This window comes from Budorcas taxicolor, chromosome 16, assembly GCF_023091745.1.
Source record: "Budorcas taxicolor isolate Tak-1 chromosome 16, Takin1.1, whole genome shotgun sequence".
Classification (NCBI taxonomy): Eukaryota; Metazoa; Chordata; class Mammalia; order Artiodactyla; family Bovidae; genus Budorcas; species Budorcas taxicolor.
The window spans coordinates 33,342,230-33,369,991 of record NC_068925.1 but is presented as its reverse complement, the minus strand read 5'-3'; the positions used below and the strand labels follow the sequence as shown (position 1 = coordinate 33,369,991).

Sequence of the window (27,762 nt, the reverse complement as noted above, 5' to 3'; positions counted from 1 at the left end):
GGGGAAAGGATTTGCATTGTGCTTATTTAGAGTGCTGAGTAAGCGGGCAAGCCCTATTTCGCATCAGACGACTGCTGCCGCTAAAATGCAGATTTCAGGTTTAGCAGCAGTCGTAGGGAATGGTACACGTTGAACACTACCTAACATTCAAAAATGCGTGTCGCAGGCCTTTTTCCACTTCACCCCGCCCGCCTTTCCCCGCCTGCACGCCGGGCACAAACGTCTTGACGCATCCTCACTGAAGAGGTACTCCCTCCATTTTGTCCCCAGTCTCCTTCAAGCGAAAGGAGCGGCGCTATTTTAAAGCAACTCCCTGATTAAACCAAAGCAAGAGAGGAGGCGATGTGGGCGCGAGACCACACTTTGCTGGAGGCCAGGGCTGAGTGGAGCTGCCAGGGCCGCCCCGGGCTCGTCCCGGGGCGGGAGGACAAAGGACATCAAGGGGACGCGGGCCGCACGCCAGGACGGGCCGACTTCCGGGCCGTCGGCTCGGGGGGGTGGGGGTTCCCGTTCGCAGGACAAAGCGGCGGCGGCGCGCACGGCTCCTCCGCGCGGCCCCGCCCGCCCCCGCCGCACGCGCCCGGCGTCCAAGCACGCGAGCGAGAGCACGCGCGCGGACGACGGTTAGAAATGGCGGTTGGAGACGGAGGAGGAGCAAGGGCGGGAAAAGGCGCAGCCTCGAGTGCCAAGAGCGTGGGTGCATGGTTGCTTCCCTGGCCTTCCTTCGCCTCTTCTCCAGGCCTTCGACCTGGGGAAAGCCCCGGTGAAGACGTGATCCGTTCAACTGAACAAAGGAAATGGCGGCCGCACCCGAGGTAACCGGCAAAGCCGGTGTTGCCGCCTAGGAGACTGGGAAACGTTCCCTAAAATGGCGGACAGCGAGGACGCAGGCGCGGGGCGGGGCGGGGCGGGCGTCCGCCCACGGCGGCCGTCGGCGGCGGGGCGGGGCAGCGGCGCTGACAGTCCCCATGGCGGCTGCGCCGGAGCCCGGGGAACCCGGGAAGGGGAAGGTAATTCGGGGAAGACGGGCGAGGGGCGGCGGGGTACGCGGGCGGGCGTAGGGTGCGGGCGGGCGGCGGGTAAGGACACAGTTTCTGACGCTGGGAGACCCTGGATAGGAGCACGTGTCATTAGCTTCTCTGCAGTCGTACAGCCCATTTTTATCGTGACACGATTCAAGTGACCCAAACTAGGAGGATGAGAGGACCGATACCGATAACTTACTGCAGGCCCCAAGACTCGTCCCTGTGGAAAGAAAATTTTGCTGAGAGGCGCCTCATATTGTAATTGGCTAATAGTGATTTTAAAGTACCCTGAGGACAGGTGCTAAGGCTGTATACTTTAACATGGAGGAATGGGCAAATGCTGATAAATGAACACTTTGCTATATTCGAGTGAATTTATATCCAGAGCAGGAGGATCATATGAAAAGATTTGCGATTTTTTCCCGTTAACTAGTTTTCAGTCAACCACGTGGAGTTGGCATAATTATATGCAACCAGCAGCTTCGCTGGCTTGCATTCGTGTCCTGCTTTGCCTTCTCAGCCCATCATCGACAGTTGTCTTTGTGGGCTACCCTGTAAAATGGATCATTTTACATTTGCTTAAAACTCAGCTGTAGCAGCCCACTGCTTTCAAGGTAAATCGAATTTCTCGATCTGTGATGTAATGGAGTGGGTTGCCATGCCCTCCCAGGGATGGAACCCGAGTCTCAGGTCCCCTGCATTGGCAGGCAGGTTCTTTACCACCAGTGCCACCTGGGAAGCGTATAAAGCTCCTCACCCAACTCTTAACTGTTCAGTCTCTGTGACTGTAGTCATGCTTTCCTCTCCAAGTGTATTAAAGCTCAGCAGGGCTATCTCTGGCAAGGGCTTCCTGACTCCCCAAAGGTAGCTGAGGTGCTTCTGTCCTCATCTCCCTGACACCTTGTACATAGCTGTTACCATTACAGCATTATACTGGAAGTTAATTTATGTCTTGTCTTCCTTATGAGTAGGAATCCAATTTTTATATCCTCAATGCAGATTAAGTGCTCGTAAAAAATACGCAGAAAGAAAAAATTTTATACATCGTAAACCACAGATTAACGTTGGATCAGTTAGCCACAAATATTTATGTTAGACCCACTCTGACATACTGCACCAAATCTGTAGATCTGGATCTGCTCAGCTTGAAAATTTTGATTGCTTCTTCAGTGTTCTTGCTGCTCTGGGGAATTTTCCATCTAAATTTGCCCTAGGTGGGACACTTCCCTCCAGCTTCTAGTGCGGGGGGGCGTGGGGGGTGGGGTGCAGTTCCTGATTGGGGAACTAAGATCCCACATGTGACGTGGCTGAACCAAAAAATAAAATTTTAACAATAAATTTGGCCTAGATCATCAATGGTTATGAACAAACGTTGGATAAATTGCTTCCAGTTATTATCAGTCTGCCAGTCTGTCTTGGTGCCTTTTGTTTTGTCTCACATGCCATTTGGAATACGCTTTAGTAGAACAAAAGGTACCCTTGTTTGACACTTGAGTATTTCAAGAGGCATCTAACTTCAAACACAAAAATCTAGACGGCTTTGTGAAGACACTGGGATTTTCAGTGGGCCTCTTTATCCCTTGTATATATGATTGTTTACCTTTGATAGGAAGTAACTGCTGTCATTTTAGGGTCATGATGGTGGTTTAACCCATTGAAAAACAAGAAAATTCAATGAAAGAAAATTTTAATATTGTATTTCAAGCGAAACAAAGAACATGTTCCAAAGTCAAATGATTATCTGTGCTACATGTGCAGAGATGTAAAGTATGATGGATTTAGGAAAATGGCTCTTTAGGAAAAGACCTCAGTGGTGCCCTTTCAGTGGAGGGTAGGTGATGTCTTGTTGAACTGCGTTAAAAGCAGGGCAGGTTTGTAAGTGGACAGAAGCAGATATTGGTAACTCTGTCTTGCAGTAAAGAGCAGAAAAATGGGATGGTGGCTTGGGGAAACACGGTGCTGAGAGGGTAATTTGTATATTTCTAGACTGGAGATTATTAAATAGAGGAAAAACAAATAATGCAATTAAAGTAAGGGATAACCATTAGAAGCAAAGTCCTTAAGAGTAATCAGCTGCACAGTGAGGACTAGTTTTAAATAGTAGGGCCAGCTCCTCCTTGGAAATAAAAGGCAAATGAGCACAGATGGAGCAGATACATGTTAACAGTGGAAAATGAAGCAGCTTTAATTTGACTTATTCTCTATAAATCATTAAACTGGCATTCTGGTCTAGAAATTTCTTTTTGAGCTTTCCTAATTCCATCAAGGTGTGCTGGTAAAGTCGCCCTTCTAAATTTAAGCTTAAAATGTTTACCCTAACATATAATCTCTTTATGTTTAAAGGCTTTAATTTGTTAATAGCAGGTGAGCCTTAAGTTTGCAGACTACTTAGGACTTCCCTGGTGGCTCAGATGGTAAAGCATCTGCCAACAATGTGGGAGACCCAGGTTCGATCCCTGGGTTGGGAAAATCCTCTGGAGAAGGAAATGGCAACCCACTCCAGTACTCTTGCCTGGAAAATCCCATGGACGGAGGAGCATTGTAGGCTATGGTCCATGGGGTTGCAAAGAGTCAGACATGACTGAGCGACTTCACTAGGGAATAAAAGGAATGCTAAATCCCTTGAACATTACAAGTAGAACTACTTCAAGAGGACTTCAGGCTTAGATTCTTTCCATTTCTGAGACTCACAGTTCAGATACTATCATATATTGTAGAAACTCAAGACTTTTATTACAGTATTCTATATTTGCTTTTAAGCCATCACTGGTCTAACTTTCAAATTTATCAGGAGGCTGTGACAATTCTCTTACTAGGAAAGGGGAAAAAAATGTTAGTATATCCTTACCCAGTTTTGAGTCAGGGTGGCACCAGTGAAGAACCCGCCTGCAAGTAGACCTAAGAAAATTCCCTGGAGGAGAGCACGGCACCCCACCCAACTCTGGTATTCTTGCCTGGAGAATTCCATGGAGAAGTCTGGCATCAGCTGGGGCTTAAGCACACAGGCAGATCTACAGTTATATCCTTAGTTCTGTTATTCCTTATATGTGAACCTTGAAAGGGTTAAATGCTCCAATGAAAATGACAGGCTTTCAGGGTCAAACTGGCTCCCACTCTGCCACCACTTACTTACACACCTGGCAAAGAAATGCACTTGATCGTTCTATCCAAGTGCCGCCCCCACCAAAAGCTGGCACATTCTAGTGTATCCTGGGGTTACATTAGGACTCCATTATGGAGAATCCAAATGAAAAGGTCCAGATGCCTTGAAAGAGCTTGTGCTGTCTTGGTAGGGATATGCAGTGTCTGGCATGCTGTGGCTAACACTTAATGGTTCCTTTCATTCTCTGCTTAAATGGGAAAGCCATCTTAACGTTCTCCCTTGATAGAAGCTGCTGGTCTCACTTCTAAGACCTGACATTAAACACCACCACCACCAATCTCAGTCTTTCTAGCACCCTCTCCTCACCCAGGGCAACGGCCTACCTGCAGAACAGTTCACACCCTCCCCTCTGGGCCCATAAATGCCACTGGGCTCTTGACCTGAAGGTAAGGAACAATTTTTTTTTTTTTTTGGCTAAATTAAATGAAAAGCCCAGAAGTTAAATCCCAACCTCTTGTATACGAAGATTTGTACAAGAGCCTTCCACTGGAGTCTGCCAACTTTAAGAAGCACCTGCTGCATTCAAACGTGTTGCGGCGGGGGACAGGCAGAAAGAAAAACACAGTGATCTGAGTATATAACTTTTGCTTTATTAGGAACCAAGTCACATTGTCTTTTCTGCAGAAGCCTTAGCCAAAGCAAACACAGTCAAGAATACCTTTTATGTTTCAACCTTGAATCTAATTTGCCCTTCACTGTCCTTTCCCTATTTCTTCAATCCAGTCTTCTTTTTCCATTATAGTATATTACCATCTAGGTATCATCTCATTCCTGAGAATGGGCAAGTGACTTCCTTTTTAAAAGTTACATTACTGAAAAAAATTTTTTCCCCCAAATGAACAGGAGAGTGCTGCAGCAAAACATTTAGTGTGACTTTAAAAAATGTCTGCCCCGCCCCAACCCCAAAGCACAGTGAGAGCGCCAAGTCAGGTTGAAAATGTCACACTTAAAGTGGCAGTATTTTTCAAAGAGGGAGAACAAATCCATAAATCCAGTGCAGACTGTATAAAGAGTTTAAAAACCATCTTAGCACTTGAAAGAACTTAAATTATCACCTAGCCGAACCCCTTCACTACAGACTGCAGGCCAAATAAAAAATAATACCCTACAGGTTACAGAAGTTAGTGGCAGAGCTGAGACTAAAATCCAACCCTCTTAGATTTCCACTTTTTTTCATCACATCTAGATGTGGTTACTATGTACTTCAACAAAGAAAGAAAACCAAGTGCAACTTCGTATCACAGGCAAGGAAACAGACAAAGGACTTGTCAAAGTATTTATTATTATAAACAAAAGTGAAGTGCTGTTACTAGTTAACACAGATAAAATCTGCAGTCATCCTTAAAGGAATTTAAAACAGTATACTAAAATAAATATTATAAGTAACATGGTTAGAACAATTTCACTTTCCCATCTGTTTCTCAAATTATAATTATGCTGCTTTTTTACCTTCAGTGATAGCCAAATCCCCAAGAGATTCCATAGATACTTAAAAAACTCATGAAATAATGCAATGCCCCTATCTCCAAACCAGCTGAGTAACAAATTATGGCATAAGCATGATACCATCATCTATTCAGGTGTAATTTACTCTACTACTTAGTACTTTCTGGTCAAATTCTCAAGGTTTACATTTTAGATTCATTCATATTAGATACCAAAGCAGGATGGTTTGTTTTTAATCTTTGCCAAACCACCCTGAAGTAAAATATTCTTTTACTCAATGTAATCTTTTATTTTTCCTAGCCCTTTAAACTCCTAGGAATTTTAGATGTTGAAAACATTCCCTGTGCACGGGATTCGGTATTATATGGCTCATTAGGATCTGTTGTGGCTGGCCTTGGACATTTTTTGTTAACTAGTGAGTATATCTGTTTTTCTTCATGTATAAAACACTTATGTGTTTACAGTTTTGTTCTAGATGAAGTATCACAATCCCGATTAATATGATTCCTTTCGACAGGCAGAATTAGAAGATCATGTGACGTTGGAGTAGGAGGATTTATCGTGGTGACTTTAGGATGCTGGTATGAGTGTTAAGTATTCAAGAAGATTTTAACAGGTTAATCTAATTCCAAAGCACATGCTATACTCAGCAATCTCCCACTGGGAGATTCCCACCCTTACTGAAGATTATCTTACAAAATGATATTGCTGGAATGCCTTTAATCTTTTAAATATGTATATATACACGTGTGTTTTGTGTCATTTGTCAAATGAACAGATGAATGTGACATCAGACACTGCATTAATGCCATGTCAGGGTTTATACTTCATTTAGGAAGGCCTCAACCTTTTATCCTAATGCTCACTTCATCCCTGCCTGTGGTACCACCGACAGTCATCTGTAAGCTTTTAAAAATTTCAAATTAGTTCCCATAGGTATGGTATTGGTAATTTATTCACGTTCTCCTTACTAGGTTCCACTGTAGGTATAATTATGCAAAGCTAAGAATCCAGGAAAGACTTGCCAGAGAAGGAATTAAAAACAAGATTTTATACGAAAGTACCCACCTTGATCCTGCAAGAAAACAGACCAATGGCGGCAGCAGCGGCAATTGAGCAGTCTTGAGCATAGAAAACCCAGATACAATTCACTTCATTGTGAACAAAGCTGAGATGAACTACAGAGAACGTTTTATGTACCATAAGACAGCTTTCAATCAAGTAAATAAAGTATGTGTAAGCTGCAGTCTTTTTTACACGTGTCAGTCTTTACAAACTTATTCTGGCTCTGTATCTACTGTCCGTATAGCATGATGGACTCACTTCAAATAATCTTTGTGTTTAACTTGCTTAGAAAAGTGTTTCCTTATAGTAAGGAGTACACCTGTCTCAAGAAATCTCAGTTGGATGTTAAAACTTGCCTTAAAAACAAGTCACAACTGCATTACTGTACCCTGTTAAAAATGAAGGGATACTTTCTGATCTCTATCAGAGACTAAAGACTTGAAACTAATGGATCATCGCTTTCCAATTGTTACTTTTAAAATGTACCCATTGCTTGACTGTATTCTCCCATTTTAACAGGTGAGTTATCTCTCAGAAAGGAAATGTGATTTTTTTAGCTGCTCTAAATATTTCTTGGAAGTATGCAGGGTTTTAATTTTTAAGTAGAATTTAAACTTGCACATGGCATGCATAAAAATATCTTCTGAAACTTGTGTGGTGCAAAGGAAGAATTGCAAAATTACACACATGTTGTTCCATTATGTAAAGACATTTATAATAATAAATTGACTGCCATTAAAAAAAAAAAGCACCCAACTAAGCCCAGAGCATTCACTCATTCATTCATCCATTTTTGGTTTTAGTAAATATCAATACTTAAAACACAAGCTTAGAGGCCTTCCTGGTTAAGGAATGAACACTGGTGGATAGAATTACAGCATTATTCCTGGGCCTATTGATCATCATGGTTAACTAAATAGAGGAAGAAAGATGTCTTGAAGACTTACGTTGTTCTTATTTTGTGCCTCTTTTTAGGAGAGGTAGGGCTTGCTCCAGTTCACTTCATGAGAAAAGTACCATTTTCCCTCCTGTGCCCACCTTCTTACGGCTTAGGGTACACAAGTGTTTATGGTTTATCAAATACCATCCGTATCATGAGTGACACTGTCAAGCATGTAGACAAAATCCGGGATCCCCAACCCCAGGATCAATACTGGTTCATGGCCTATTAGGAACTGGGCCGCACAGCAGGAGGTGAACAGTTGACTTCCACGAAACCAGTCCCTGGTGCCAAAAAAGTTGGGGACCACTGTTCTGATCTTTATTGATCTTAATTATCTGGCCACCACCACAGAGAGAACCTTGGACACTGACTGGGGAACCAAGTTTCGCAAGATCACCTGCCTCCTGTTACTGGCATAAATCAAAGCTCAGTGCAGTCTACATTATTCAAACTGACCTGAGTAACTATGTGAACAGTTCCATGATGTGACAGCCATTTGTTCTAAAGGGTGGGATAGGTGGGAAACTGATGACAACTGATCATACTTTAATAACATATAAAATCAGGCCAATTGATTAAGTAACTAAATCCCTTCCAGCTCTAGCACACTATTATTAAATCTTACCCCAAGTTAAGAGAAAAATCTCTCGGCTGGCAAAAATTTCCAAGGCCTTCAACCAGTAACAAGGTTAATTCATTTTCACAGAAGACAGACTGCACAAACTGGAGACCTGGATAAAAACAGAGGTTTAAATACTTATTTGGATTACTTTTCAAATGTCATTTCATAAATTTACAGTATTAGCACATTTTCTTCTTGTACTACTAGGATGATACAAAATGAACTACTGGACCGCATAACACGCTCTAGGCCTGTGTCACACATTGCTGTTAGATACTTTCAGTAGGGCCTCCAAGTTGATCCTGACACTTCCACTTCTGGTTCCTCCAGTCCAATCTTCCACTCTGCCATCCAACTTCAAGCTGCTAAATGCTGCCAGTCCTACTGCCAGTGTACCTCTGGCTCATCATGAACTGAACTCACCTCTGCTCACTTTTCCGTTTCACTTAAGAGTGCCCTTCTCCTATTTCCTATTTCCTGTTGCTCACCGACTTCTAGAATTAGGTCCATCATCTCATTTAGGCTCTCATATTAGTTTGTTTCATCTGTTACACCAACAGTGGTAGACACTTTCATTGGTCACTGACTATAGCTAAGAACCCTGTCAATTTTTATCTTTACATTCCCAATAAAGTGTCTGGCATAAAGCAGTTAACAATCAGTTGAATTATTAAACTTTCACTAATCCCTCTCATCCAGAAGCTTACATGCTTTTCACACTTAAGCTGAAAGAGTAACCTACCTTCCAGGCCCACATGAAGGCTTCAGCTGCACTGCTTCATTATTCCATTAAATCCGATTTTTCACACTACGTGATATAGCAGTAGGTACCAGCTAAATAGCTGATTAAAATAGAATTGTCGTCATTAGTAGGTTTAAAATTTTTTGTGGCTCATCTATCACACCTACTATCTTTATGTGCTTTATGCAGTCCCCCTCAACCCCCACCCCTCCTTTTTCCTTGTTTTACCTTTCAATAAAAGAACCTCAGGGTTTTTAAAATTAACTATTCTCTGGACTTGATTTATATTGAGCAAGTTTGCCAACAAATTTGACTATCCCTAGTACCATTAGTTGCAAGCATCTCTCCAGTCTACGTACCTCCACTCCATCGCTGGTTTCCCTTTGCTTCACTTTTATAATGCGAGGAGGTCTATATAATAAATTCAGGATTCCTGTTTATGCACACTTTTCAGCAAAATGCTAGGTATCAAATAGGGTTTGAATCCTTCTATTCCTAGGTAAAAATCTGGTGGATGGGGATTAAGGCACCCCTTAAGTCATGTAAGGTACATGACTTTGGGAAAGCAGAATACCTTAATGAGGAAAGTAGAAAAAGTACAATGATTGTTTTAATTGTAGTTTTTAATGGTCCTCTAGAATAAAATATCTTTTGGAAGCATCTTAAAAATATGGTCCATTGGTCATCAAATCAGGTCAGTGTTCTCTTCTACCACCCAAATACTGGTATCTCACACAGGGTATTTTTGTGTGTGTGCATTAAGTTCAATACGTAAATTTTCTCTGAAAAGAGACGCTTCAGGGAGAAATTAACTGACACAGTATTTTTCAAAGTATTACATTTCAAAGTTTATAATGTAGGCGCTACTCATCAGTGTTGCAAACATTTTGAGTCTTTTCGACCACTGCATTCGCCTTTTATTTTCTAGAGATTATACGCTTCCCAAGTATTTGTATTTTTGTCTTGAGAAAACTACCACTGACTATATTATAAAGTCAAAGGTTTCTCTTGTTCACTAATATTCACATGGGCAGTTACCTGTTCCACCTTTTTTCTAAGAATAACTTCCAGAGTTCTATAAGTTAGGAAACACCTATTTTATGGCCCACCCTTAGGATATTCAAATCAACACAAACTGGTTTCTTACAGGGTGAATTTCATTAAAATGTTCCTCCTTAGGCCCAGAGGACAAGTCATGTGAAATGAAACATGTTTTACTATCTAAATTCTAAGCCTGCTTTAAAAACATTTTCCTAGTTTATGGTTTTCTCTAATAAAAGGAAGGATTGTGAATTATACCTTTTACTCCAAGCTGTCTGCTCTTCAAAAGCCATGAAGAGACTGTTTTGACAGAATAAAACTATTTCACTGAGAAAATCCTGATCTTTTTATTTCCCGTCAGTGTAGCACCCAAGTCCTCTCATTTCACCAAAACACATTATTCTGAAGTATGTAGTGAGGAAAATTTCTTCTAAGTTTCATACATGCTTCTGAACTAACATAATCAAAGTCCTTATCTTAGATTTCAATTCCTGATTTAATGGACTTTTGATATAAATGTACATCACTTCATTATCCAAAAGATGGTTTTCCAAGTTTTTATAAACTGCTTATTTGTGCATTTACCATAGTTGCAGGATTGTGGGAACCAAGGACATAAGCATTCTAGATCTCCTTGCATTAGAATACTGTTAAGTATTTAAACTACAAGTAGGGTGTTGAAACATACAGAACATTAAACAGAAGGATTCTGAACCATTAGAATGAGATAATCTTAAAAGGACTTGGCTCTATTTGCACTCTGCAAGAGGACCACCAACTAACATTCTACTAAATATGCTTCACATTTCAGGTATACAAAGGAGCTATTAGAACTTTTTTTTCCTTCTAATTAGATAGATCTACCCACCTAGTTACTAATTTCTCCCTTTCCCCTGTCTTTTTTTAAGAGTTCTAGTTAAGGTGAGACCCTGGAAGCCCAATATAACAATTGTTAAACGTACAAGCAGCAATTAATTTGGAATACCTATTGGAATCACTGGAACACATTTACTTGGACCCTTTTACTCTTCCACACAGCACATTCACATGGACAGACTAAGGAAAAGGAGATGAAACTTAAATCAGCACATTATCTTTTGCTTTATTTTTCAAAAAAAAAAAAAAAAAAACCAAAACAAAACCAGTAAGTTGGAATCTTGTTTTTCTTGACCATGACTCTCCCATCTCCCCTAACTAAAAGGGTACCTTAATAATAGCTAAGGTAAATGATTATCCTGTCATTCAAGTAAGCTTCAACTGTTCTTATTCTATGTATGCCTGAATACTTTTGAAGATTTCATGCTGTGCAAGCTGTCTACAGTGCCTGTCTCAAAGTTCTTGATTACTTTTATTTTTAAAATATTTTTCGGCTGATGCGAATTTGTGGCAATGCTTCTCAAGTGCTTGGCAAGTGTGAAATATTTTACTAGCCAAAACTAATTTTACTTCCTGTAAGATCATGTAATGGGATTACTAGAGGACTGGCAGGAAGAACACGCAACAAGCAGTTGGGTGTTCACAGGTTCCAAACTTGACGCTGGTTTTCCAAGCCTGTCGTCCCTACAGAATGTCCGCTTGGGCAGACACCCAAGGTGAACTGAACATTCGCAGTAGTAACTGCTGTGCCACTGGTGTAGCACTGATTTTAACTGAAATATTTAAGGAACTGAACCTTTCCATATCCATCTACCTGGACTGTTATTATGCTATCACTTTCAACTGTTTCTCATACCAACAAATCCCGTTTTATTTAAAAGCAAAACCCCTGTTCCTTGTCAAGATCCAAGTTTATGTTGATTCCTAGTATAAAGAAAAAAAAAATTACAATATTCCTAAGTAATTAGAATTGACTACATTAAGTTCTTGTCCCAATAACTCATCTAAACCAGAGATTACAGATGTCCTGGCCTAACAGTTACCTGCAACATTTACTCCCATAATATTGGATCCACAATCACAAGGGAAACTACCAACTGTCTACATGTCAAACAGTACTTATTCAGCTTCTCACACGAACAGCACATTCTCAACCTGATCACACCATGTACAGGTGTTACCTTTTTGAGTATTCTGGGTTAACCTTTTGAGTAATATTTCTACCTATGTTCAGTTTACTATTCCTCATGGACTAAATTCCTTGGGCAAACTAAACAGTAACCTATCACCTGAATCTCTGATTGGCTCGGATGTCAAAGTATACATATGTATGTATGTATATACTCTCTCTTAAGTGTTATCTTTGTTAGCCATTACCCTCCTACCTAAAGCTATTTTCTGAGGTCCAGCTATTTCCATGGTTGAAAGTCACTACTGTGACCACCAAATAAAATGGCACACCTGATTGGCAGAATTTAAAAATTAGGTTATTACCTTTTCAAATGTATAAGCTTATAAATTTTAAATTAATGTTAAGGTCATGGTTTTAAATTTTTCTATTGCAACACACTTGAGGACACACACTACAACCAAGCGGTCCAGTAGGTCATTTCCAAATTAATTAAGGATTTATTTTTTATTATCAAGGTTAATAAGGACTAGTTAAATGTTTCAACAGTAGTTAGGGGAACAATGTATGTTGTCTTGTAATCATGTACATGTAGTACGATTAACAGTACTAAGTTAGAAATTGGTCATTAGAACCCAAATAAAATTCTAGGCACTAAACTGGCTACATCTATTACCTGCATGTATGTCTGAGTATAGGAGTTGGGGACTGACGGCCAAAAAGTCACATCTCAAGATCATGCAAGGAAAAGGCTCTGCACTATCACAAAAATACTGCACTCTCAACCATTTTTAGTTCAGTTTAAGGCAACTAATGATTTTAAGAGACTGAAGTTTACATGAGTAATAAATCCCAATCTTTAAGGGATCTGAAGCAGCTACTAAGCTTCTTACTTAAAGCACTAATGGTTCCTTAAAACTCACGTGTAAGAAGAGTTCCAATACATAAACTAAGCATTGCAACTTACTGCCAAGTCATTATCATACATCCTTACTTTCATTAAGTATTACTAATATGTTAAAATCTAAACCCATTTTTGAGCTCGAGAGCCCCAGAAATATGAGCAAGTTTAGATTCAAACATATGAAGAATTTTAGAAAAATGGCTTTAGGAGAATCAAGTTCCTTCCAAAATGAGTCTTCTGGGGGGTTGAAAAGTGGATGACTTTTCTGTCCTACAGGCTCTACTTTTTTAAAAAAGAGACATTTTAAGTTATATGTTAATTATGAAAACTGTTTTGTGTGTCTAATACCAAAATCTTCAACTTGGACTACCAAGATACAAGTTCATACCTTCCTTAATTTCTCCTTAATATATTTATCCTGGTTTTGGCTTTCAAAACAATCAGAAACACACTTCCAGATCTACAATCAATTCTTCCTATCTAAAAGGTGTTTGGACCACTGCCTTAAATACTATCAAAACATTGTTTGTGCAATGGAACCTGTTAAAAAACAATCCTAGGATAAAAAGCCTGTTCATATATTAAGTTCATAGGAAATCATGTCAACTCCCACACCTGAGGCATACACAGCACACAATCTTTCCATGAATGTAAATTCCCCAAGAGTTGAAAAATACTGAGTCATCTTTCCTTGAAAATTGTTTTTAAGAAGCTTAATACCTGTTGCTAGAGTTTAAAACTAATTTCATATTTATTATTTTCAGACAGGATCCTAAGGCAAACGAGCTTGTTTTCTACATTTAACGTAGCTTGTCACTTCAGTGTCAAACTGGTTGGAGTCAGCCTTCATCCTAAGGTCTCGCCTTGCTGTTTGTGTATTAGGGCTAGCCAGTCTCAGGCTCTTCAATCAGAGCTGGAGCTTTCCACCCAAGGCCAGGTATGAGCAACAAGATGTAACCGACCATCAGAGTTAACTTTTGCAGTTTCAGTTTTAACTTTTATCATTTCTATCTTTATGCTGTTTTTGTACAAGTAACCAATCTAATCCAATTCTTGCCTCAGGATGATACGTATAATCAACTATACGCAAAAGTTTCTAGTGAAAGCATCTCTTAAACAACAGTCTCACAGGTAAGTTTTCTAAGGTGTAGTTGGGACATCTGTTCAGAAATTCATCCAGTTTTGCTTGCCATAGAGGGGATGTAGGCAAGGGGAGAGGTGAACAGTAAACCAAGTTTTTTGTTTATAGATCTTGTTCTGCCAAACTTGGCATCAACTTTTTCTCTTGCTTGCTATATGGTACACTCCCTCTTCTTAATTTCTTATATATTCTCTAGATTTGTTTCATTTCATACAAATGAAGACAGTAATAGTTAACAGTAATTCTGACCCTGAAACTGCTTCTTAAAACCTAACATTTTCTGTCAACATTTTTATCTCTCTTCCCCAAATTTTCTGTGCTACACAGGCACAACAAGCCTACAGAATTGTCCCCTGGCCATCACTTTCCCATGGCAATGATCATAGTAGCAAAATACGCAATTCTGAACTAGAAAGTATATCCAAGGTTTTTCAATAGTAGTTAAAACATTTAGGACACCTAAACACTGATTACCAACAAAGCCTACTCTTTCCCCCTGGACAAGTCTATGCAATCCTAGTAATACTGATGCATCCTGAAAAGTTGCAATTGCTAAAAAAGACAAAAGCCCTTGAGACACTATCTTATACTGTTAAGTATTCCTACGGTAAGTGTGTTAATGACCAAAACATTCTCAACGGAACCTACACCATCATCTGAAACTCAACTCCAGCTCATCTTTCAGCAAGAAAATTTCTGAAGTTAAAAATCTGACTTAAAATGGCTAAAACAAAAATCTAGGCAGTCAGAAAAATAAACAAACCTATACTTACCAGAAGAAACCTGTAATACCAATGAAACACTAAACTGATGTCAAGTTTTAGTTCTACAGTTTGACTCCTGATTCCTCACCTTAAGTGAGGGTCCTTTAGAAGATTAAGTGTTCTGTGCAAACCCAATAAAATTACAATTAGGGGATCTAATGTTATCACATAACTACAGTTAAGTTAGCAGTGTTGTGTAGTATTGACTGGCTTGCATGATGGCTTCTAAAAGCATCTGTTCCCAGAGTTTCATGTATTATATAGATGTATATATAATTATCAGTTGAGGACAGCCATTAGCATTTTGTAAAGATGGTAAACTGAGTGTTAACTTCTCCCAGCCAGTACCTTTTCCCCTCATTAAATGTTTAAAGTCATCAGGGGGGAGGGGAAGGGAAGAGTTCAACTTCATAATTTTAAGTCAATTGTCAATATACATTTAAGTTTTTAAAACCTAAATGTTCCAAGTGCAGAGTAAAGAATAAGCTGTCCAGAAAGCACACACTTAAATTTTCTCCTCTTGGGAGTTTCATAAAGGGATTTTGAACCTTGATGGCGAGAATCCCAAAACAAGAGTAAAATGAATTCTTTTTATTGCAAACAAACGTCTAAATTAATTTCTCCACCCACTTTCTTTAGAAAGAAAAAGAAATCAGCAGGCTAAGGAGATACCCATTCAAGAACTGACATGATTAAAAATTAAGATATAAATGGGTGACTCACAATTTCATTAGCTTACAAAGATGGTGGAGTTAACTACTACAAGCACACTAGTTATACAGTATTTTGTGGGAGAAGGGCATACAGACATAGCTAACTTCATATAGATCCCATTAGACAACTGGATTTACAACAAGTTTTTTTAATAAGAAATGGGCAAAGCCAGCTTTCTTTTCAGAATCAAAATGCAGAACAAATGGAAAAATTATGGTACTTAAACCTTCACAAGTTTGAGCCTCCACAAATAATGCAACCAAGTTTTACATTTTTTAACAGCCCTTCTACATACACTCCATCTTCTCTATCTTCGTTCCAAATTTTATCTTCATTCCCAAATATGCCAATTCCATCGTTACTTAAAAAGAAAGAGCCTTCCCAGTTACCGTCAATAACTACTATTTAGCTTACCCCTCCACTACTCAGCAAACTACAGAGAGGATGGAGTGTAATATGAGCAGTACAGAGTCTTATGCAATTCATGAGGACCACTAAGTCCTTACATGAATCTGGTTGCTAACATTTCTATTATATTGTGACAATGACTCCCGACTGTTATCTCTGTGAGAAATGGGGGGGAGTAAATTCTTAATAAAAGACACCAGGTACAAAGCAACATTTTACTTTTGTTGTGATAAAAAAAAAAGTCACATTTTACAGATAAAATGTAGAACCCTGAAATACTGACACATTCTCTTATCGTGCACAATGCTGAGGTTCTCTTACGATTCACTTTAAAACTGCAATTAAAAATGTACAAAAAAGAAAAGAAAAAAAATCAACCCACAAAGCTTCTAAAAAAGGAACCCGCAGGCACTTCCTCTTGTGGAATGTTTAAAAAGTTAGCCTACTAAAGAAAACAGTCGACTTCTTGTGAAGGTTTTGGAGAAATATGTATCAGTTCGTTTTATTTGGGTATTCAATAATATCCTTGGTGATAATGCTGACTCCATGGCTTCTGACCCCAGAATTGCTGTAAGAGAAAATTTTTTTTTTAAAGAAAAAACATCAATAAGCCACTCAAATTGCTTTTAGGAAATGACAATCTAATTCAGAGTAATTGCTGGAAACAAATTTATACCTGTCATTCCTCTGATTTATCAAGCCAGATTTAGTTAGTATTAACATCCCATTATCAATACACATTACAAAAGGAAACACATTACGACTTCGGTTAGTTTATACAATTAAAGCTATCAGTAAAAAAAAAAAAACCGTATGAATTAAATATTACTTTATTAAAAAATATGAAGTTACAGCAAACTCCAACCTATCTCGCCTTCAAAAGATAGTATACAGCTACAACTGCAATACAGCTCACAGCTTGCCCTGTAATACTTATTTATAAACACTTCGATCCCTGGACAAGATCTTTTTTCAAGATTGATTCTTATGAATTCAAAATACAATTAAATATACATAAAAGCACATAAGGAATTACTTACACCCTGCTGCCACTGGTTGTAGCCCTGAGATTGATTTTTGTAGCCACGATTGTTTCCTCGTCCTCTGAAGTTCTACAAAAAAGAAAAAAATCTTTCAAGAACTCAGAACACAAGTTGCTAGGTTTATCTAAGGGGCAGAGGGAAAAGAGGGGACACAGCTGCAGAAACGGATGGATGGGCAGTCAACCATGAACCTCTGAGCACTCTGCTGGGTTTCCTTTCAGGTGATTAACTTATTCACTAAGAGACATCACACCTGACTTGCACCTACTAGCAGTTAATGCGCCTAAAAATTAACATTAATGAATTTTACGCGTTTTATCATAATTATGCATATACACTGTATTCTTAACTGAGGTTGCCCATCATATTTAACCTTTCACACTAAATTATAGAGAGAATCGGCGTCTGCAGAGATCTTAAATGGTTACCTGGTTGTAGTTCCCTCTGTTAGGCATTCCCCCTCTGTTGTAGTTTCCTCTGTTTGAGTAGCCGCCGCGGCTGGGAAAGACAGGGCCACGAGGGTACGGATAGCCAATGCCACCGCTGCCACCACCGCCACCTCCTCTCTGTGGCATACTGCCCCTCCTGTTATATCCACCACGATTCCCAGGAGCTAGAAAACAAGAAACACCTCATTTAGTAGTGTGTTTCTGCCTTCTTTACATGAGACTTAGGGTTCTTTTGGACCATTCCTTCATTTCAGGAGAAAAATGTTTAACCATTCAAACATAACCTAGACATGCTTACTAAGACAGCTCAGATAATGCAGATCAAAAGCTTCCCATGTTAAATTCAGCTAAGTAACATATAGACCCAAACTAGAAGTATACCATTTGTTTCAACCTTGGACCAAATAATACTCAACATAACTTGCCTCCTCCTCTGAAATTTCCACCACGCATATTGAATCCACCGCGTCCTCTATGGCCACCGCCTCTGTTAAACTGGTTCTTGCCGCTCTTATTTTTATTGCTCTTCTTTGAGCCTGTGTTCTGTTTCTTTTCCGGTGGAAGAGCCTTTTTGCTTTCTTCTTTATATTGCTCCAAAAGTTTCTGGGCTTCTTCCTTCTGAAGTTCAACATAGGTTATTTCATCAAAGCACTCAGCTACTTCTGGCAGAGTAAAGTTTCCTGCAAAACACAAAATCATATTAACCTACAAACCCACTACATACACATTCACAACCCTAAAGCCCAATACTCTCAATCAGCTGTTAATTCTTACAAAACACACAACACCTAGTCATATTGTAATTACATTTTCTTACAAACACAAGTTAAATATATATGTTCATTTACAGTTAATTTAACTCTTGAAAGTTATTACTGACATTAAGTTAACAGATACAAATCATAGGATATTTAATGTAATAGAACTTCATGCCTTTCATTTTGAGAACTGCATGTTCTGGTAGATCTTTTCCCTCTACTTCTGCTTTCTTCTGTGTTCTTTGCTTATAGTCTTCATCTTTCGGGCAAACTACAACAGCTTTTCGTTGGAAGCCTGCAAAGAGGCACATTTTTCTCCTCTGGGCAGCAGCAGACACATTTGTCTTTCAGAAAAAGAGAAAAAAAAAAGTTTATAACCTCAAACATTAATTCTACAATTATCAGTTTTTTCAACTTCAAAGTTACAGCTTACCTGATCCAAAATGAAATTTCGCTTCTTACGGGCAGCAATCTCAATAAACTTTCCAAGACACTGTGGAGCTCTCTGCAACAGCGTGTTCAGTTTTCCAGTATCTGCCATTTGCTTCTTAAAACCTGCCACCTTTTTTTAAAATTGAAAATAAATTTAAACATTGCCCTTCCTCAATGCTACAAGTAAGGACATTTTATCCTGTAACACCACCCAATGCCAATCAACTCATCTTTATCTACTGGATAATTGAGTTAAAAAAACTTCTACAGAAAATGGAGTCTAGTCACTGGAAAGAAAGCAGTTTACCTTAGAGGTGAAGCACCTACTTACATAAACATTTAACTGTCCAAACTCATCTCTCTAAAATACTAAACAAAATGGATAAAAACGAAAGTATTACCTAGAATACCTTCTAGTCTTTTAAAAATGCTGAAATCAAGCCCATTTTACTTACCATCATTTTATCCATTATGGTGTTTGTTCCAAGAATGTTGTATTTACCAGGATTTTCTGCTGCATGTTTAGTAACCCAGGTAGTTTTTCCAGCTCCTGGCAAGCCAATCATCATAACCACCTACAATGGAAAAAACTGTTTAAATATTTTTTTTAAATACACAAAAGCCCAGTTTACACATTTGAACTTCCACAGCCTTTTAATGGGAACAAGTACAGCAGTAAATTAAACAGAACTTTAGCCAAGCTTCAAAAAAATTTTTTTCTAGTGACTTACTTCACAATCTTTCTTCTCTTCAGGCCCCTTTGGTCCTCTAACTCGATCCTCCAAGGGGACATTCTGGATAAAAGTATAGTCTTCAGGTATTGGAAAATATGGCTTTTCCTTCTGACCAAAATTAAATTCAACTGCACAGTTGTGGCACAGAACATGTGGGAAGAGTGGTCGTCCAGCAAGAACTTCCTTACTGATTTTGAAGGCAATGCCAAGATCTTGTCCATTCTTTGCATAAGAGAGTTCTACTTCATCACTTTCAAAGTTCTGTTAATTGGAGAGAAAAATTAATGGGTTTTAATATGCTTCTTGTAACACTTCTTAAAAAAAAAAAAAAAAAACCTAGGAGTAAAGCTTATCTTGTGGATATTTAGGTTGTATGTTTAAATAGCTTGGTGTGAACAATTAAAACACCTATGTCCACAAACAGAAATTAATACTATCCAAAAAGACTAGATTTTGGGATCAACTTCATATTAAGTTTTCAGTCAAAATGAATCAGTAACTGAAAGTTGATATTGATATAACTTTAAAATAATCTTGTCTAATAACTTGCCATTTACATACAAATTTAGCTGTGACTTACAGCAAAACATGTAATCACATCATTTTCATCAAACTTCTCTCCATAATCTTCAGTCTCACAGTTGCATGTTTTTATTCCTTTTAGAGAATACCCATAAGAAAATTCTTCTTCACCTAAGAAAATAATTAACTTTCATTAAATCAACTCTCCAAAATAAACCGACCCATTATTTTTTCAAGATGTAGGGTTTAAGAATATACTATACTGACTTTATACTAGATATAAAAAAAAGCTAGGTGGTTATTTAACTAGTTGACAAATTGCATGACATAACATTCTATTTGAACCATCAGCCACAAACCAATTAACTATAAAGAAAGAAAAGCCAAAATTTAGCCTATGCTCATGTTACTATTATTCATCTCTAAAAAACAGGCAAAAAGTTTAGAATGCCTGCTAACTACTGAAATCAAACACTAAACACTCATGAGTACCAAGATACTCAAATGCAAACTTTACCAAGCAACATTCCACTTGTGGTTAGTGACCACCCAATCCGAACTTCATGTATATCAATATCTTTCGTATATAAATGCCTCACTGGGATCTTCTCTGTAACCTGAAAGTCAAAGATAAACAAACTGTGAACCAAGGAAAATAAACCACTTAATCAACCCTAGTTTATTTCATTTGGGCAATGGGCTAATTCTTCTTCAGCTACTAAGTACAGACACACACCAACTTTACGCTCCCCCCAACATTTTTAAGAAATTCAAAAATTAAGGGCTTATAACTTGAAGCTGAAAATTTACTTGGTTGAGTCACATTTAAAAGAAAATGTTGAAATTATATATTCTCAATACTTCAAAACCAACTAAACTTTATTCTTTAACATGTTTTCCTCAGAACAAAAACTGGAGCCTAACCAAATTTTTTCAAACCTTTGGTGGGCCTTTCAAGTGCCTGATAAAAAATGAACACCCTAAATAAAAATTATGCTGGCTCTATCTACATGGCAGCTTCTAATATAACAAACATCTTCAACTACTATAAAACACAGGGTTAGTCCCTCTTGTAACCCACAGAAACTTGAAAAAAATAGAAGTTCCACTGATATCTAATAACAGGCAAAAACCTCATGAAGCTTAAGAAAAAAAGAACATCACGAAACTACTTTTACCTTCATCTCAAAACAGACTTTGCCTTTTGACACACCATAAGATGCCCTTCCTCCAGCCCAAAGAAAAGCAAAACTCTCCATGGTAAGGGAAGAAGCACTGAGGCGATCTCTTGATATTTTAAAATGTAGATCACAATTATCTGCAATTATATCAAATGCCATATTATTTCTTTTGATATCCACTATAAACATCTGTCATGTAGACAAAGCTGTTATTAAATTTTCACATATTTCTGAATGCTGCATACTACATTTTTACAGATGCTGTTCTAATTTTCAGTTTAAACCCCACTCCCACCAAGTCATTCTTGCCAAATCATGAACTGAAGCGTACACTACCTATGCAACTAACAAATATTAAGGTTTAGCATATGTGTACTTTAAGTATATAAAATAATCAAGACAATGTGACATTCATACATACCTGCTCTGCTCTTTACCTTGATTTAGAGGCAAGCAGTAGAGGATAGCAGGAAATCAAAGTGAAGCATGCCAGACCAGGTAGAATTTACCAGTGCCACAATAAAACTGAAGGGAGGCCATGACCAAGTATTTTAAAGTAAAGAGTATGAGCTGTTGATCCTCACTTTACAGGGGTTCTAGATCTTAAACTCTTCGCTAAAACTTGTTAAGAAGGCAATCTCAGTCTATACAATACAAACCTGGTCATCAATGCTGTTACTACTACAGCATTTTAGGTCCCCTTTCCCCAGATATGCCTGTTAATAAGAATGGGGGATTACACACTTTGGAGTAATCCAAATCCAAAACGACTTTAACCTAGCTACCTTTGGGTCACTGGCTCATTAGCATGCACCTTCTGAGTTCTCAGTGGAAGCAACACTAAATTAAGAAAGCTAGTTTCCTAAGTTTTACTGGAGAGATGAAATTAAACCTACAGTCTGGAATTCCTTACATAAGCTTTGCTCTTTACATTTCTGATACAATGTTCAACAAATTATACTTGAACCCAATAATGCACTTAAACTGGTATCCCTTGATGAGCTAAAAAGCCTTTTATAACAGCATTATCTTCCTAAACCATTGCTTCATAGCTCGCCAATTATAAGCAACTAAACATAAAACATTCAACTACTCTTCCACATACAGTTCAAAATAAAAGACTCCACTACATTGACTATATGTAAACAGTATGTAATAAAGAAACTTACATTTACACTACCATACACATCTAAATATGTATTCCAAAACAGGAGAATCTAAGATTCAACTCCTTAGATCTACAGGATGACACCTTACCTCTAGGCAATTATTTCTACCCTTTTTTCTGTTTATCACAAAATTGTACTTTCTGATCAAAATACTAAATCAATGACTTTGTATGTGAGAAAAATGAGGAATCTGACTGCCAAGGCCCATTTAGAGGTTTGCAATACTTCCTCATACTCAATTGCAACCCAACTGGGTAAAGTAGCAGTATTTACAGCGCTGCCATTGATACCATTCGCTGCTGAAGAAAGCTAGTGGCCCAGTGATAGCCCACTGCTGCTGCCCCAGGTCTTTGGAAGAAACCAACTTAGGTTAAAGCAGCAGCTACTGAACTGGAATTGAGAACAAAAGAGCAGTTATTGAGAAAGTAATATTACAATCTTTTAGAATAGGGAATATAGTGATGTGCTAATGGGAAAGTCATTAATAAATACTTAACTAGCCCAAGTAGCTCACTTAACATAATTCCACACACACACAAAAATATATTACTTTTACTGTAGACCCTACAGGGAGAAATTATAGGTAGTCTTACAAGTTTCCATTAGCTAGACAGTCAAATATTGGCATTCATTTCACATTCCTACAAATGAGAATTTTAATATCATACCAAAAAATTATCAAATTGCTGGAGCCTCTAAAACTATCAATATAACTGCTGGACTAAATTAAGTGACCAGAATCTGAATAAAAGCCAACATCTTTCCAATTTTAAAAGAACCCTTTATACGCATTAAGTTTTCTGACATTTTGCAACCAAAAACCATATTTGATAACTTGAGGGAGGAAGGGGGAAGAAACAGCTTCACTTACAAGTATCAAGACAAACCACTGTGTCGTCGAAGTGTTCATCTTCTTCTTCAACAGGTGGCTGAGGAGATTTGGCTCTGAAAAGACAGAATTATCTCCTGATACAACCTTCCCCAAAGAATAATGAACAGGTGCCAAAACTAGGTTAGCATCTCTACCTGCTATACTTGTTCTCTTCAATGTACTCAAAATAGCCACGGCCATGATCTTCTCGAGGTCTTTTAACACCTCTCTTTTTATCTCCGCCTTTCTGTTCTGTTTTGCCGTCTCCTACAACACATGACACCGCTGTATAAGACACCACGGCACGCCGCCACAACAAGCAGAAAATCCCTTTCTTGTTGGAGGTTCCCTAAAACTCGACTTGTACATTGTGATTTCAATCAACGACTCAATTGCGAATTCAAACAATCTCCTTGGAATCGGTTTGGATTCAGTGACGCAGTCTAAGGACATTGCTAATTTTGCCAGTTCACTCGTATATTCCAGAAAGCACATGAAAATTTAGCGCGGCCCAGGCCCGGAGCCCACGTGTACCCCAGAGAGTGTTCAGGAAAGGGGGAGGGGCCGAAGCGCCCCGCTCGCCCTCCCCTCCCCCCAGCCGGGCCCGCGCTCCCCGCGGCCGCATTGTACTGCTCGCCGCGGGCCCCGCCCGACCCCGCCCCGCCCGCCGGAAGTGACGTCACCCGAGCCCGGCGCGCCTTGCACAATACCGCGGCCCGGAGCCGCCACGGCGCGCCGCCGGGGCCCCGGGCCTCCCCTCCCCCCGAGACATGTGCCCGCACCGCGCGCACGCAGCGCGACGGCGCCTCCGCGGCTCCTCCCCCTCCAGCGGCAGCTGCAGCCTCCCCCCTCCCCACCCCGGCTCTCCAGGCACATAATGGAGGCGCCGCCACCACCGTCACACACCGAGCCGCGACCTCACGCCTAACCCGGGATTCCCCGCGCCCCGCCCGCCCCCTTCCAGCAGTCCCCAGCCCCCGGGGGTGCTCCCTCCCGCGGCGGGTTTCCTTCCTCCCCCCCTGCGGGGCTCCGGCAGGCCTGGGCACGGTCCCCACCCCGCGCGGGCCTCCCGCCGCGCGCAACCAACCACGCAGCACTCACCCGCCGCCGGAGCCCCGGGGCGACCGCCGCCTCCGCCGCCTTCCGCCTTCTTCTTACCTCCCGCCTGCTGCTGGCCCTGCCTCGCCCCGGGCGGCGCCACCGTCACCGCGAACAGCGACGTGGGGCCGCTGCTCTTCCCCGCGGCCTCCTTGGCGGCCCCGCGCTGCTGCTGGGGTTGTTGCTGCGGCGCCGCCGGCGGTTGAGGCTGCTGCTCCCCGTGCCCGTTCTCGTCGCCCGCGCCTTCCTCCTCTTCGCCGAGCTCATCCTCCCCTTCCTGGAAGCCCTGGTCGTCGCCGTTCTCGTCCTCCGAGGCGGCCTCTTCCTCCTCCATCGGGCCCGAGTCGGCCGCCCCCGCGGCGCCGTTCTCCTCCCCGAGCTCCATCTGGTCGCCATCCAAGGCGGCGATCCCTTCCTCCTCCTCCTCCTCTTCCTCCTCGTCGTCGTCGCCGCCGGCCGCGGCCTCCTGCTCGAGGCCTGCTCCCGAGCGCCCGGCGGAATCCCCGCCCAGGTCTAGGCTGCCGTTCCCGGGCTCCATGGCGGGGCGGCCCCCGGCCTCCTCGTCGTCCAGCGCGGCCTGGAGACGCTCCATGAGCTCGGCCTTGAGGCCCTTGTCGGACAGGCGCCGCTTCTTGAGCTCCTCCTTCAGCTCCGACACCTTCAGCTTTTTCACATTAACAGGCGAGGAACTCATGGTGAGGCCCCGATTCACCGCTAGGCGCTGGCTCAAACTCGGCTCCGCTCACTCGGCCACTGGCGGCGGCTGCGGCTGCTCCTCGGCCCGGGCGGCGGCTGCGGCTGCGGCTGGAGGTGGGTTCGTGCTGCAGAGCGGATCCGCCTGGTGTCGAACGGCGCCAATTCCTTTCACCGAGTTCGCGAGGGAGACGCGGAGACTCGCCTGGCGCGAGCGAGCACGCAACGTCCTCTCGCAGGGGCGGCACCGCGCACGTAATATAGCCGCCCCGCCTCTGCGCCGGCAGAGCGCCCGCGCTCTCCCCACCCCGCCCCGCCCGAGCGGCGGGCCGGGAGCGCGGCGCCGCGCACTGCGCTTCCAATTGGGGCCCAGCTAATGGAGGAGGTGGAAACCGCCTTCAGTTAAACCGACCCGCTGCAGCCTCTATTGGCCTTTCCAGCCCTTTGGTGGCAATATTCGTTTATGTTCTTTGCCTTTCGGCCAGGAGGCTGCTTCTACCCAAATGCTTTCATCTTCAACTTGGTAGTTTCAGCTGGAATCCGCCACCTCTTCTTCCATTTTAGATTTATCTTATCTGTTTCTCCAGCTATTTGCTTAGAACCCTTAAAATTTTGATTTGATTTGTACAAGCTGACAGTCATTATACGCAGGAGATTTTCTTCTGCTTAATAATTGGTTTAATTTTCCTGAATCCTAACTTGGGAGTTGAATTTTAGACTCAGGAAGGGCCTTTCTTTTGTCTCTCCCATGACCTCTGATGCAGGGTTTGGGAGATCATGCTTATATTTGAAGAGTGGCTTACACTCCATACTGCAAAGCGGACTTTACAGGCCTTGTTATGGTACTAATAGCCAAAGAAGTTAGTCTCAGAATTGCATTTCTGTGTTTTGTTTACATCTACCAAGAAGACAGACCTCCTGTAAGGTTTATTCTGTCCAATTTAGGACCTGGTCATGCAGTTATGAAGTCCCCTTAACTAACAATGAGGATAAGACCCCAGCTAGGTCACACACTTTGATTCTATTCCTGTGGATATACTTTTGACAAAATTATGCCAAAGCTCTAATAAAAGCTAATGAAAAAATAAAAGGCTGTGATTTTGTGAAAAGAAAAATATCACTCTCAAAGAGAAATGTGATTTTGGTGTGTCTTAGAAGTTTAATTTTTCCTTTTACTAAATTAAGAGGTGTGTTAATGTTCTTCCAGTTTTCCAGAATTTAGATATGTGATAGACATGAATGTCACAAACCCCAGAGAATCTGCACAGTGGCTAGCCAGTGGTCTAGTCTAGTCTAAGCTCAACTATATTGCTTCATGCTTTAGCTGGCACAAGGCTATCCCAATTTTAATTCAAAATTTAGAAAAATACACATTTAACTTTCTCCCATAGTACAGTTTAATAAATTTTATTTTTTAAGTTCTCTTCAATGGCTTTTAAGAATCTTGTATTTTACAGTGCCGTCATAGATGAAGATGAAATATTAACATTTGTGAAATGATTTGAGTTGAAATTAATGGATTATGTATAGTACCAGTAATTCTCAGTTCAAGCTGATGGAGGCAGAGGGATAGCACCCAAAATAGGAACTTCCAAACCCTGCCAAAAACTCATTTTAGCCTTTGGTTATAATATCCTTAGAGCTTACAAACAAGTAGCAAACTGAAATTTGAACTTTTCAGGTTCTTTGCCCTTGTTCAAAATGGGGAAAGAATTGCAGGGGGTCTTCCATGTTCACAAAATAAGTAATTAGTCCCCTAATGAATCAGAATTAAATATAGTAATTATGGTGATCATTTAAGTTTATGTGTCCTTAGATATGACTTCATATTTAAATGTTAGAGACATGAAAGCAATTTCTGTTTACCAGGGAAAAACTAAATTGTGAAAATAAAGTTTATATACCTAAATATCAATTTATAACAATTACTCTTGGTATGTTAAATCAATTGTAAAAATAAACATGAAATATAACTTTAGATACTCCTTGGAAGAAGAGTTATGACCAACTTAGACAGCTTATTAAAAAGCAGAGACATTACTTTGCCAACAAAAGTCCGTCTAGTCAAGGCTATGGTTTTTCCAGTAGTCATGTATGGATGTGAGAGTTGGATTATAAAGAAAGCTGACCACAGAAGAATTGATGCTTTTGAACTGTGATGTTGGAGAAGACTCTTGAGAGTCCCTTGGACTGCAAGGAGATCCAACCAGTCCATCCTAAAGGAGATCAGTCCTGAATGTTCATTGGAAGGAGTAATGTTGAAGCTGAAACTCCAATAATTGGCCACCTGATGTGAAGAGCTGACTCATTTGAAAAGACCCTGATGCTGGGAAGGATTGAGGGCAGGAGGAGAAGGGGATGATAGAGGATGAGATGGTTGGATGGCATCACTGACTCAATCGACTTGAGTTTGGGTAAACTCTGGGAATTGGTGATGGACAGGGAGGCCTGGCGTGTGCAGTCCATGGGGTCACAAAGAGTCGGACACGACTGAATGACTAAACTGAACTGAATAACTTTAGATGGGCATGAGAAAATGTCATGGCTTTGTTATGGCTTTGTCAAGAGCTTTGTATCACAAAGATCATCCTCAGTCTGCTCATTACATGGCCCAAGAACCCAGGTCCTCCTCCCACCCCAGGCTTCTTTCATTACCCTGGGCTTTCCGAGACAACGTTCAACAGAAAAACCTTTTATAAATGCTCAAAAAGAACCAGCCAGCCAATGCAGCAGACAGGGGTTCAGTCCCTGGGTTGGGAAGATCCCCTGGAGAAAGAAATGGCAACCCACTCCAGTGTTCTTGCCTGGGAAATCCCATAGACAGAGGGG

The 27,762-nt window shown here is 40.7% G+C and overlaps 2 protein-coding genes and 1 long non-coding RNA gene across 5 annotated transcripts; 1 reads left to right on the top strand and 2 right to left on the bottom strand.

Moving 5' to 3' along the window:
• The first annotated feature begins 597 nt into the window (after positions 1-597).
• Positions 598-6,940, top strand: LOC128061554 (cytochrome c oxidase assembly protein COX20, mitochondrial). 2 transcript variants are annotated; one of them, XM_052653925.1, is made up of 4 exons: positions 598-815; positions 5,935-6,049; positions 6,152-6,215; positions 6,609-6,940. In XM_052653925.1, the coding sequence occupies exons 1-4, from the start codon at positions 798-800 to the stop codon at positions 6,748-6,750; spliced, it is 339 nt and encodes a 112-aa protein (XP_052509885.1). In that variant the 5' UTR covers positions 598-797; the 3' UTR covers positions 6,751-6,940. The 2 variants fall into 2 exon arrangements, with proteins under 2 accessions (XP_052509885.1, XP_052509884.1); XM_052653924.1 differs by lacking the exon at positions 598-815 and adding an exon at positions 911-1,010.
• A 615-nt stretch (positions 6,941-7,555) lies between these two features.
• On the bottom strand, positions 7,556-11,158 carry LOC128061817 (uncharacterized). Its single transcript, XR_008200747.1, has 3 exons — positions 11,033-11,158; positions 9,007-9,106; positions 7,556-8,373 (listed from the first exon to the last, which is right to left on the bottom strand). It is a non-coding gene; the product is annotated as an uncharacterized LOC128061817 (long non-coding RNA).
• A 4,279-nt stretch (positions 11,159-15,437) lies between these two features.
• HNRNPU (heterogeneous nuclear ribonucleoprotein U) lies at positions 15,438-25,157 on the bottom strand. Of its 2 annotated transcripts, none has more exons than XM_052653699.1 (14): positions 24,244-25,157; positions 23,298-23,409; positions 23,143-23,216; positions 21,100-21,239; positions 20,439-20,538; positions 19,980-20,092; positions 19,397-19,660; positions 19,121-19,240; positions 18,667-18,795; positions 18,409-18,577; positions 17,901-18,155; positions 17,455-17,639; positions 17,024-17,095; positions 15,438-16,551 (listed from the first exon to the last, which is right to left on the bottom strand). In XM_052653699.1, the coding sequence occupies exons 1-14, from the start codon at positions 24,932-24,934 to the stop codon at positions 16,498-16,500; spliced, it is 2,478 nt and encodes an 825-aa protein (XP_052509659.1). In that variant the 5' UTR covers positions 24,935-25,157; the 3' UTR covers positions 15,438-16,497. The 2 variants fall into 2 exon arrangements, with proteins under 2 accessions (XP_052509659.1, XP_052509660.1); XM_052653700.1 differs by having other exon boundaries at positions 24,301-25,156.
• Between the last annotated feature and the right edge of the window lie 2,605 nt (positions 25,158-27,762).

Excerpts from the sequence above, each read along its gene's own strand:
- LOC128061554 (XM_052653924.1), top strand. The coding sequence starts at position 969 with ATGGCGGCTGCGCCGGAGCCCGGGGAACCCGGGAAGGGGAAG. Across the intron at positions 1,011-5,934 it reads GGGAACCCGGGAAGGGGAAG|CCCTTTAAACTCCTAGGAAT; the intron begins GTAATTCGGGGA and ends TATTTTTCCTAG. Across the intron at positions 6,050-6,151 it reads TGGACATTTTTTGTTAACTA|GCAGAATTAGAAGATCATGT; the intron begins GTGAGTATATCT and ends TCCTTTCGACAG.
- HNRNPU (XM_052653699.1), bottom strand. The coding sequence starts at position 24,934 with ATGAGTTCCTCGCCTGTTAATGTGAAAAAGCTGAAGGTGTCGGAGCTG. Across the intron at positions 18,578-18,666 it reads GAAATTTCATTTTGGATCAG|ACAAATGTGTCTGCTGCTGC; the intron begins GTAAGCTGTAAC and ends TTTTTCTGAAAG. Across the intron at positions 18,156-18,408 it reads TGCAGTTCTCAAAATGAAAG|GAAACTTTACTCTGCCAGAA; the intron begins GCATGAAGTTCT and ends TGTGTTTTGCAG.